Source organism: Bubalus bubalis, chromosome 9 (genome assembly GCF_019923935.1).
Source record: "Bubalus bubalis isolate 160015118507 breed Murrah chromosome 9, NDDB_SH_1, whole genome shotgun sequence".
Taxonomy (NCBI): Eukaryota; Metazoa; Chordata; class Mammalia; order Artiodactyla; family Bovidae; genus Bubalus; species Bubalus bubalis.
Window position 1 is genome coordinate 94,604,702 of NC_059165.1, and position 11,431 is coordinate 94,616,132.

An 11,431-nucleotide genomic window follows, 5' to 3' on the forward strand; every position below is an offset into this window, starting at 1 on the left:
GTCCCGCCCCGCCCCCGCCGGCCGGGGTGCTCTAGGTGCCGCGCGGAGACCCTCTGCACCCGTGCGAACATGGCGCTGCGCGCGGTGCGGAGCGTGCGGGCCGCGGTCGGCAGCCTGCGCGCCATCTCTGCACCCAGCGCGCCCTGCTCGCCGCGGCCCTGGGGACTGCGAGCGCCGTCAGGGAGCTGCGCACCGGCCCTGCTCTGCTGTCGGTGCGGAAATTCACAGAAAAACACGAATGGGTAACAACAGAAAATGGTGTCGGAACAGTGGGAATCAGCAATTTTGCACAGGAAGCTTTGGAGATGTTGTTTACTGTAGTCTGCCTGAAGTTGGGACAAAGTTGAACAAACAAGAGGAGTTTGGTGCTTTGGAAAGTGTGAAAGCTGCTAGTGAACTCTATTCTCCTCTATCAGGAGAAGTAACTGAAATTAATAAAGCTCTAGCAGAAAATCCAGGACTTGTCAACAAGTCTTGTTAGGAAGATGGTTGGCTGATCAAGTGACATTCAGTAACCCTTAAGAACTAGATTAACTAATGAGTGAAGAAGCATATGAGAAATACATAAAATCTATTGAGGAGTGAAACTGGAACCCCTAAATAAACTACTTTGAAACAAGAATAACAACAACAAAAAAGAAATACATGAACCGTGAACTTCCAGATGTTCAAGCTGGTTTTAGAAAAGGCAGAGCAACCAGAGATCAAATTGCCAACATCTGCTAGATCATCAAAAAAGCCACAGAGTTCCAGAAAAACATCTATTTCTGCTTTATTGACTATGCCAAAGCCTTTGACTATGTGGATCACAATAAACTGTGGGAAATTCTGAAAGAGATGGGAATACCAGACCACCTGACATGCCTATTGAGAAACCTATATGCAGATCAGGAAGCAACAGTTAGAACTAGACATGGAACAACAGACTGGTTCCAAATAGAAAAAGGAGTACGTCAAGGCTGTATATTCTCACCCTGCTTATTTAACTTATATGCAGAGTACATCATAAGAAACGCTGGACTGGAAGAAGCACAAACTGGAATTGAGATTGCCGGGAGAATATCAATAACCTCAGATATGCAGATGACACCACCCTTATGGCAGAAAGTGAAGAGGAACTAAAAAGCCTCTTGATGAAAGTGAAAGAGGAGAGTGAAAAAGTTGGCTTAAAGCTCAACATTCAGAAAACTAAGATCATGGCATCTGGTCCCATAACTTCATGGGAAATAAATGGGGAAACAGTGTCAGACCTTATTTTTGGGGGCTCCAAAATCACTGCAGATGGTGACTGCAGCCATGAAATTCAAAGATGCTTACTCCTTGGAAGGAAAGTTATGACCAACCTAGATAGCATATTAAAAAGCAGAGACATTAATTTGTCAACAAAAGTCCATCTAGTCAAGGCTATGGTTTTTCCAGTGGTCATGGATGGATGTGAGAGTTGGACTGTAAAGAAAGCTGAGCGCCGAAGAATTGATGCTTTTGAACTGTGGAGTTGGAGAAGACTCTTGAGAGTTCCTTGGACTGCAAGGAGATCCAACCAGTCCGTTCTAAAGGAGATCAGCCCTGGATGTTTATTGGAAGGACTGATGCTAAAGCTGAAACTCCAAATGTCTGGCCACTGCATGCGAAGAGTTGACTCATTGGAAAAGACCTTGATGCTGGGAGGGATTGGGGGCAGGAGGAGAAGGGGATGACAGAGGATGAGATGGCTGGATGGCATCACTGACTTGATGGACATGAGTTTGAGTAAACTCCAGGAGCTGGTGATGAACAGGGAGGCCTGGCGTGCTGCGATTCATGGGGTTGCAAAGAGTTGGTTACGACTGAGCAACTGAACTGAACTGAACTGAAAGATTCTTGGACAATTCAAGAGAAAGGAGGGGAAAATCTGAGCTTGAGAATTAGGAAAGTAGGAGAGAAAGTCATTGATTAGAAAACGAAATGAATTTATGGAACATTTTGTTCTAGTAACATAGTAATTGGAATTCTTAGTTTCATGTGTGATTTCTATGAGGGCAGAAATTGTAGCTGCTTCTTTTTGACATCTACAGCTCCTTAGTCTGGCACTTAGGGGGTGTTAAATGAATGTTTGTTAAATAAATGAGAGTAAATAGCGAAGATTTTGCACCTGCTATTCCCTTGGGTTGCAATGTGCTTCCTCTAATATGTTGAGGCTATTCTCTTGTTTCTTTTGGATCTGTGCTTAAATGTTTCCCCTGCCTTCCTTCCTTCTTTCCTTGCATCTTTCCTCCCTTCCTAACTCTTTCCTCTCTCTCTCTTTCTGGCTTAATTGAAATATTGTTCACATACCATACAATTCACTCTTGTGATGCAATGGCTTTTATTATATTCACACCATCGTGCATCCATCGCCATAACCAACGTAAGAACTTTTCATAATCCCTAAAAATAAGACCCACACTCTATAACCATCACCCTCCACTTTCCCCCCAATCACTCCTCGCCTCTGTTATTGTTTAGTTGCTAAGTCATGTCCGACTCTTTCTGACCCCATGGACTGTAGCCCACCAGGGTCCTCTGTCCATGGGATTTCCCAGGCAAGAATACTGGAATGGGTTGCCATTTCATTTGTCAGGAGATCTTCCCAACCCAGGGATCGAACCTGAGTCTCCTGCATTGACAGGTGCATCCTTTACCACTGAACGACTTGGGAAGCCCCACTCCTAGCCTTAGGCAACTGCCAATCTATTTTTGCCTCTATTTTTTCTGGATATTTCTTACACGTGGAGTCATATAATATATGGTCTTTTATATCTGGCTTCTTTCCTTTAGCATAATGTTTTTGAAGTTCACCCACATCATAGCATGTATTAAGATTTCATTCTTTTTATGGCTGTGGCATTTCATTGTTTAAATGTACCCCAGGACAGTTGGCTTAGTTCCACTTTTTGGTTACTATGAATCATGCCGCTATGATCATTCAGTGTGACAGTCTTTATGTGGATGTATCTTTTCATATTTCTTGGAAACTGCTGGGTCACATGGTAATACTATGTTTCACTGACGTAAGAACTGTCAAACCACTTTCCAAAGAAATGTTGCATTTTCAGAAGACCCTTTCCTGACTGTCCTAAAACACTGCCCCAAATCACTCACTATCTGCTTACCCTACTTCATTTTCCCTTCATTCCTTGGTGGAATAGTATAGAATAGTGTATATGCTTACTGCTCTGCAACACTACAATATATGGCACATATTCATTTGCTGTCTATGCAAGATAAATCACCCTACTTCTTGGGGCTTAAAACTGACTTGTTACTTTTCACAATTCCACGGGTTTAGGGGGTGACTCCTTTCCTGGTCTTGCCTAGAATCAGTTGGGTTGTTGCCCTGGGGTGACAGTTGAACTGGCCGGACAAGCCAAGAGGATTTTTCTCGCTGGAGGCCATGGGGACCGCCTTCCCCTCCACGCGGCCTCTCATGCTCACCCAGCAAAGTCAGAATCTCTAACCAGGAGACCCGGAGCACGCCAGGAGCACGCCGGTGGAAGCCGCAAATCGCACGGCCGCCCCCCGGACTCTGAGTTCACGTGGTGGCGCTTCTGCACACCCATTGGTCAAAGCATGTCTCGCGGCGTTCTAGATTCTGACTGAGAGGAAACCGATTTCACTGGAGGGGAGGAGTAACGAAGTCACAATGCAGGGTTTTGTGTAGCAAAGCGGTGAGATTTGGTCCGGATGTTTCAGTCTTGCACAGTAACTAAGAGAATTGGCTGTGTTGCAGGAGGAACATGGCTTTGGATTAGGGCACAGACGCGTTTTGGCTAAATCCTGGGTGAACTACCTTTCCTGTCTGAACTTGTGATTCCTTCCTGTGAAGTAGAAGCAATTCAGTTTGTTTGTTGTTGTTGTTTTTTTTAATTCACTTATTTTGGCCGTGCTGGGTCTTCTTTGCTGGGTGTGCTTTCTCTAGCTGTGACAAGTGGGGGTTACTCTCTCCTCGTGGAGCAGGGACTCAATAGTTGTGGCGCACCGGCCTAGGAGTTGTGCAGCACGTGGGATCTTCCCAGACCAGGACTTGAACTCGTGTCTCCTGGGTTGGCAGGTGGATTCCTTACCACTTGAGCCATCACAGAAGACCCAGTTTTATCATCACTCTGATAATCCTCCTTTTAGTTATCACCAAGAATGCTTTCAAGTTGTGGTGCTGGAGAAGACTCTTGCAGGGTGTCTTGGGCTGCAAGAAGATCAAACCAGTCAGTGCTAAAGGAAATCAACCCTGAATATTTATTGAAAGGACTGATGCTGAAGCTGAAACTCTGATACTTTGGCCACCTGATACAAAGAGCTGACTCCTTGGAAAAGACTTTGATGCTGAGAAAGATTGAAGGCAAAAGGAAAAGGGCGCAGCAGACGCTGAGATGGTTAGGTAGTATCACAGACTCAATGGACATGAATTTGAGCAAACTCTGGGGCATAATGGGGAACAGAGAAGCCTGGTGTGCTGCAATCCATGGGGTCTCAAAGAGTCGGATAGGACTTAGCCACTACACAACAAAAACAAGAAAACAGGTTAAAATCAACATTTCTAAGACCCTTTCTCTCCCTGAATATGGGTAATCCATTTAACTAGAGTTTTCAGTTGATCTTGGATGGCTAGTCATAGAAAGATTATAATAACAGTATTAACAGCAAAAATAAAAGCAGCTACCTCTTATGGAACCCTGCCAGGCTGAACGTGTTACTCTGCAGGTCTCTTGAAACAGCCAGGGAGTCTTTGGTTCACCCCAGAAGCAGAGCCTAAGGATTAGAGGACTTGTAGTTTACCTGGGAGGTGGTTCTAGAAGCCCCTGGAGGAATGTGAGGATAGGAGAGGGAAGGGAAAATGCTTGTATAGGATGTGCTCAGGTGCAGGTACTGCTGTGGGCACCTGGGGCTGAATCTCACTGGGGACCTTTGGGAGTTGGTGCAGAACACACGACTCCAAGTTACACTAACGAGTGTCTTCCTTTAAAAAAAACTTATCTTGTCTTTCTATTTTGATTGTGTAATTCTCTCATTCCTGCCTGAGACAAGGTGAGAGAATAGGAATCAGATAACAATTTTAAACAGAAAGTGGATAAGCTTTGTTATTTCTGAGGGTTGTTGAGAGGATGTGAGAAGGTGGAGTGTGTAAACTCATCTATGCTGCTGCTGCTTCTGCTGCTAAGTCGCTTCAGTCATGTCCGACTCTGTGCAACCCCATAGACGGCAGCCCAGCAGGCTCCCCCATCCCTGGAATTCTCCAGGCAAGAACACTGGAGTGGGTTGCCATTTCCTTCTCCAATGCATGAAAGTGAAAAGTGAAAGTGAAGTCGCTCAGTCGTGCCCGACTCTTAGCGACCCCATGGACTGCAGCCAACCAGGCTCCTCCATCCATGGGATTTTCCAGGCAAGAGTACTGGAGTGGGGTGCCATTGCCTTCTCCGAAATGCATCTATAAGGGGGGCTAAAATGCAGGAAGTGCTCCTTACCAAAAAAGAAATTTTTTTTTTCATTTTCAGCGAGGCCCACCCAGGCCACATTACTTGCTGGTCACTGCTCCAGACTGGCACTCCAGGGCTCCTTGTCCAACTTGATTGTTCTTCCTTTTCTTTTGTAATACTTGTGACTTTTTGTTTGTTTTATATTTTATTTTTAAATACTTTTAAAATTTTATAGTGGAGTACAGTTGATTCACAATGTTGTGTTAGTTTCAGTCTTACAGAAAAGTGATTCAGTTATACGTGTACATAAATCTATTCTTTTACAAATTCTTTCCCCAGTTAGGTTGTTACAGAGTTCCCTGTGGTGCACAGTAGGTCTTGTTGGTTCACCATGTTAAATATAGCAGTGTGTAAATAATCGCAAATTCCCTAACTATCCCTTCCCCCACCCTTCCGTTCTGGTAACCATAAGCTTGTTCTTTAAGACTACGAAGCCTGTTCCTGTTTTGTAAATAAGTTCAGCGTGCTTGTGACTTTTAAAAAGTGTTTTAATTTTTGGCTGCGTTGGGTCTTCGTTGCCGCATGGGCTTTTCCCTAGTGGAAGCGAGTGGTGGCAACTCCCTAGTTGCTGTGCGCAGGCTTCTCATTGCAGTGGCTTCTCCTGTTGACGAGTACCAGCTCTAGGGTGTGCGGACTTCAGTAGTTGCAGCGTTCGGGCTCGGTAGGTGTAGCACACGGGTTTCCGTTACTCCTTGGCATGTGGAATCTTCCTGAACCAAGGATCAAACCCAGGTCTCCAGCATTGGCTGGTGGATTCCCATCCACTGTACCACCAGGAAAGTCCTACTTGTGACTTTTTAAAACACAATGTTAAAGTCCTTACCCTCAGCATATGAACATTGGTGGCCAGTCTTTGCTGTGGGGGGCTGTCCTGTACATCGTAGAATGTTGAGCCCCATCTTTGGCCTCCATTCACTAGATGCCAGGAGCACCCCCACCAACTGTGACACCCACAAATGTCTCCTGACTTTGGTCCATATCAGTGGGGGAGATGAATCGCTTGGCGTTTAGAGCCACTATGCTATTCAGCTTATCTTTTGATTATGTTCATTGTTGGCTGTTCCCACATCCTGAAAGTGAAAGTGAAAGTCGCTCAGTTGTGTCCAACTCTTTGAGACCCCATGGACTGTCCATGGAATTCTCCAGGCCAGAATACTGGAGTGGGTAGCCTTTCCCTTCTCGAGGGGATCTTCCCGACCCAGGAATTGAACCCAGGTCTCCCGAATTGCAGGTGGATTCTTTACCAACTGAGCTATCAGGGAAGCTCCTACTGGAATGCTAACTCCAAGGGAAAAGGAATTTGCTTCTTCGGGGCATTGATGTAGCTTCAGTTCCTTGGCACGTGGTAGGCATCCAATATTAGTTGAAAGAATGAGTGACATTTGGAGGGTTTTGTGCCTGGGGATGGTGTCAAGGCTTGCCACATGTTACTTCATTTCTTTATCACAGCATTCCTTGGAGGGAGTCCTTGTCATTGTCCCCTTACACAGAGGAGAAAAACAGGCTTCTAGACGTTGCATATGGATACCCTATACATACACACCCAATCGTAGAGTCCAGAAGCTTAGCTGACTGCCCCTCAACAATCAGCAGTGTTCTCCCTTCTGGCCAAAGAGGACTGAATGAAGCTCAGGTCAGATGCAACTTCTAGCTGGCACGTGCAGCAGAGCTGAAAAGGGATGAGCAGCTGGCACAGGGTGGGGTAGAGTGGGGGGGCACACCTGAAGGGGCTTTCTCAGGGACCAGAAGGGAGTGGCCTTGAACTTGACTGGGTTCAACCTGTCTCTCTCTGAAGGAAGATTGGTGCCAGACCTATAAGAGATGTAGACTGGGCTGGAAAGCGAAGCCCCAGCAGACTCTGGGGAGTGTCGCTGGAGTGTGTACTTGGTGATGGTCCAGCCGGGATGAGCAGCCTGGAGATGCTGCTGCTGCAACCAGGCCCACACGCACTCACACACTTCACTCCCCAGCCCTCCCTCCCCACTTCTACCCCTCCACCCGCTCCAACTCCCCACTTCCCTTCCCCACCCCTCCCTTACTCCAGCCTAGCCCAGCCCAGCCCAGAAAGGGTCCATCTCTGTGATTGGTCCGTGGTTCTCAGTACCAGGAATTGAGACCAGGAAGATGGGAAGGAAGGAAGAGGGTGGGTAGGGTGGGGGGAGGGATGGGACTACTTTTGTATCTACTCCCAGAGCTAGGCTCCTGCTCACCATGGACACTGCTGGGTACAGCAAGTGGGACGGCAGGCTGGAAGAGGTCCCCGGAGGTATGAGCAACGGGGCTGCCTCAGAGGTCCCCTTGGGTCCCTCTCTGGCCAGTGGTTTGGGGTTTGATGGGGAAGGGAGGGGCTTCCCAGGTTGCGGTAGTGGTAAAGAACCCCCCTGCCAATGCAGGAGACATAAGAGACGCGGGTTCATTCCATCCCTAGGGTGGGAAGATCCCCCAGAGGAGGGCATGGCAACCCACTCCAATATTCTTGTCTGGAGAATCTCGTGGACAGAGGAGCCTGACGAGCTACCATCCATAGGGTTGCAAAGAGTCAGACAAGAGTGAAGCGATTTGGCACACACGCCCGCACACGTGGGGGAAAGGAGAGGCTCAGCCACGAGAGAGCTTTTGTAGTGGGTGCAGGAAAGACACCACTCATCCTAGAGTCAGCTGGACCTGGTTTCAAATTCCAACTCTGCCGCTTAGGGGCTGTGTGACCACAGGCAACTTACTGCACCTCTCTGAATCCCAGTTACCTGGGAGAAACCCAAGTGACTGGGGCTCAGTCCTGGGAGCCCAAGGATCCAGGGAAGAGCTCAGGAGTCCGTCTGTGTTATACTAGGGCACTTGGGACGCTGGGGACGGAGACCCCTTTTCCTGGTCTTGGCTCTCGTGGTCATCACAGTCCTGTGGGCCCTCATTCTCAGCGTCCTGTTTTCCAAGGGTGAGTGACTGGATGATGGGAGATGGCGTGTGCACCGCCCCCCCCCAACCCCACCCCGCAGAGAACATAGACGTTTTCTGCGCCCCAGGGCTCACCAGCCAGATCCGGAGCCTCTGCCTGGTCTGAGTGCGAGCACCCACATGTGCGAGTCTGTGCCCCGTGCATGTGCCTGTCCGCCCATGCTGCACGTCCGTCCGCCCCCTTCTGTGCACCCCATGACCCGGGTCCCCGCACTCCCAGGGGCCAAGGGGAGAGTTTTCGAGTCCTCCTCTCTCCGCAGCGTCCACCGAGCGCGGGGCGCTGCTTGACCTCCAAGAGGGGCTGAGCGCAAACGGTACGGAGAGAACAGAGGCTCTTGCCAAAGTTCGGGGGCAGAAGGGTCTCGGACCCGGGTGTCGGAGTAGTGGGCGGGAGCACGGGGATCCCACGGTCCGCGGGGCTGGCCCTGGAGTTGGGTGGGGTCTTGGGAGTCCCCGAGGATGACCTGGCGTGCGTGCGTGCGGGCGTGGAATCGTTCCAGCCTCCAAACAGTCGGCGGTCCTGGGTATCTTGAAGGAGGAGGTCCGAGCGTGCAATAGCTGCTGTGAGTGGGATGGTGGTGGTGGGCGAGGGGCGAGGGGGCGGGCTTGTGGCCGGGATTGGAGGAGGCGAGTGGGAGCGGGGGATCGCGGCGCGTAGGGGCTGGGCGGGCTGACCTCAGGTGTCCCGCTCCCATCACTTCACCCCCTCCCCAGGCCTGAGGACGCAGGCACAGCTGCAGACAGTCAGCAAGGAGCTTACAGAGGCAAGGTCGAAGTTGTTGCAGCAGGAGAGTGCCCTAAAGGAATTGAGCGAGCGCGGTGAGGGCGGGACCATCCCTGACCCCTCACCCCTGCTGTTACCCGAACCTTGATTCACTCTGGACCCTTCTGTGCACCCCCACCCTACACACCTAACCTGTGATCTTGACCATTGACCCAAATCGTGTACCCCATCCTGACCCTGACCTGTGGACTCTAACCTTAACGTCAAGTCCTAACCCTAACCATAACGGGCACCCTACCCAGCTCTAACAGTCCTTGACAGTAATGTCATTCGTCACCTTGGCACTGACCACGGACGTGGATGCTGACCTTAACTAATCATGATCTTACCCTTGATCCTGACCCTAGCTATAATCTTCTCCCTCTCAGTGACCCAGAACCTGGCTGAAGCGGGGAGGGACCGTGAGAACATTCGCACTGAGCTCTTCCGGGCACTGGAGCAAGCCCGGCTTGGAAACAGTGAGCAAGTGGGGAGGGCGGCGAGGGGAGAGGATCAGTGGACCCTGCCCGGGGTTCCCTGATCCGCCTGGCCCCGCCCTTTGACCTTGGCCTGGTCTCGGAGGTTCCAATCCTGGGCCCGGGATGGGGGGGGGGGGGTTGTCCAACATCCCCCTGTCCAATCCACTTCGTCTGCTCCACTTGGGAGCAAATCACCTCTTTGACCCTCGCCACCCTGCAGGCTCCTGCAAGGAGTGCCCCGAGTCGTGGCTGCCGTTCCAGGGTTCCTGTTACTTCTTCTCCACGCTGCGGGCCACGTGGGTGGAGGCACAGCAGCACTGCGAGCGCTCCGGCGCGCACCTGGTGATAGTCGGAGGCCTGGAAGAGCAGGTGCGAAGCCCCGGCTGCCTGGGAGCAGGGAGAGCGCTGAGTTTACCCGAGGGGGCGTGGCCCGGGGTGGTAGGGGGCGGGGCGGGACGGATGCCGCCGGCTCAGTTTTCCCCCACTGCCCAGGGTTTCCTGAGTCGGAATACGCGTGGCCGCGGTTATTGGCTGGGCCTCAGGGCCGTGCGCAAGGTGCGCAGGATCCAGGGCTACCAGTGGGTGGACGGAGTCGCGCTCAGCTTCAGGTGAGAGAAGGGACCTGGGGAGGCTGACCGTTCGGATCCTAGGGGAAATGCTTCGGCCAGGTCATAGGGTCTCCTTAGGGCTGGGCGGGCTAGACCCCAGGAACTGACTAGGGTTAAATTCTGGGCTGAGAAAGTTATACACCAAGGTGCATACTCAGGTTAATTCTCAGGATGTGAGACCCAAGTAATAAACAGGCTAGAACTCGGAAAGGCCTAGCTTTTCAGCAACACCCCCTCTCCCCTGCCAAACCACTGCAGCCACTGGAATCGGGGGGAGCCCAACGACTCTATGGGGCGCGAGGATTGTATCATGATGCTCCGCACGGGGATGTGGAACGACGCGCCGTGTGACAACGAGAACGACAACTGGATCTGTGAGAAGAGGCTCAGCTGCTGACCTTGCCCCTGGCCCAGAGCCGCGCCCACTGGCACTTGTCCCATCTCCTGAGCCTCTCACCTTCCTGGCTCCGCCCACCACCGTGAATCCCTTCCCCACCCAACTCTAGCAAGAACCATGGTGCCACCCCCAGTCCAAGCCAGTAACTGCACCGGGAGACTTTAGCTCCAACCTCGCTGCAACCCCTCGCCCGTGGACCTCACCAAGTCTGCTCCCGCTCCAAAATCTGAGTTCCTTGGACCCGTGATCTGACCCCCATCGCCCTCCCTAACCAAGGCCCCACGACTCAGGGATGGAGCTGTTTGATTTACTTGCTTTTTTACCCCAGGTGAGCTGCCTCAAAGATAGGGGATTTTGTGAACCTTCTTGGCAGCCCCAGGGAGCATCAATAAATGAAAAATGAATCTTGGCTCCTGCCTCTGATCTAAGCTTTATCTCAGAGACTCTGATGTAATTCATGTGAGTGACCCTGACCTCAGGGGCCCTTGTGCATGCATGTGTGTCTGACTCTTTCCCACTTCATGAACTGTGGCCTGCCAGGTTCCTGTCATGGGATTTCCCAGGCAAAAATACTGGAATGGGTTGCCATCTCCTTCTTCAGGAAATCTTCCCGACCCAGGGATTGAACCCACATCTCCTGTGTCTCCTGCATTGGCAGGCGGATTCTTTACCACTAGAGCCACCTGGGAAGCCTCCAGGGGCTGATGATTCCCCTCCCCCCCCACACACCCGAAACCCAGTGT

The 11,431-nt window shown here is 50.9% G+C and overlaps 1 protein-coding gene, 1 long non-coding RNA gene and 1 pseudogene across 3 annotated transcripts; 2 read left to right on the plus strand and 1 right to left on the minus strand.

Moving 5' to 3' along the window:
- Nucleotides 1-619, plus strand: LOC112587128 (annotated as a pseudogene).
- Nucleotides 620-6,417: 5,798 nt separating this feature from the next.
- On the minus strand, nt 6,418-9,023 carry LOC123335149. Its single transcript, XR_006553516.2, has 2 exons — nt 8,906-9,023; nt 6,418-7,301 (listed from the first exon to the last, which is right to left on the minus strand). It is a non-coding gene; the product is annotated as an uncharacterized LOC123335149 (long non-coding RNA).
- On the plus strand, nt 7,623-11,097 carry CLEC4G (C-type lectin domain family 4 member G). Of its 2 annotated transcripts, XM_006046752.4 has the most exons (9): nt 7,623-7,755; nt 8,320-8,421; nt 8,702-8,755; nt 8,942-9,004; nt 9,156-9,260; nt 9,594-9,683; nt 9,904-10,052; nt 10,176-10,291; nt 10,550-11,097. In XM_006046752.4, the coding sequence occupies exons 1-9, from the start codon at nt 7,701-7,703 to the stop codon at nt 10,686-10,688; spliced, it is 873 nt and encodes a 290-aa protein (XP_006046814.2). In that variant the 5' UTR covers nt 7,623-7,700; the 3' UTR covers nt 10,689-11,097. The 2 variants fall into 2 exon arrangements, with proteins under 2 accessions (XP_006046814.2, XP_025149182.2); XM_025293397.3 differs by lacking the exon at nt 8,942-9,004.
- Nucleotides 11,098-11,431: the final 334 nt, after the last annotated feature.

Coding starts and splice junctions, on each gene's coding strand:
- CLEC4G (XM_006046752.4), top strand. CDS start 7,701: ATGGACACTGCTGGGTACAGCAAGTGGGACGGCAGGCTGGAAGAGGTC. Junction 10,053..10,175: donor TCGGAGGCCTGGAAGAGCAG/GTGCGAAGCCCC, acceptor CCCACTGCCCAG/GGTTTCCTGAGTCGGAATAC. Junction 10,292..10,549: donor GGAGTCGCGCTCAGCTTCAG/GTGAGAGAAGGG, acceptor AAACCACTGCAG/CCACTGGAATCGGGGGGAGC.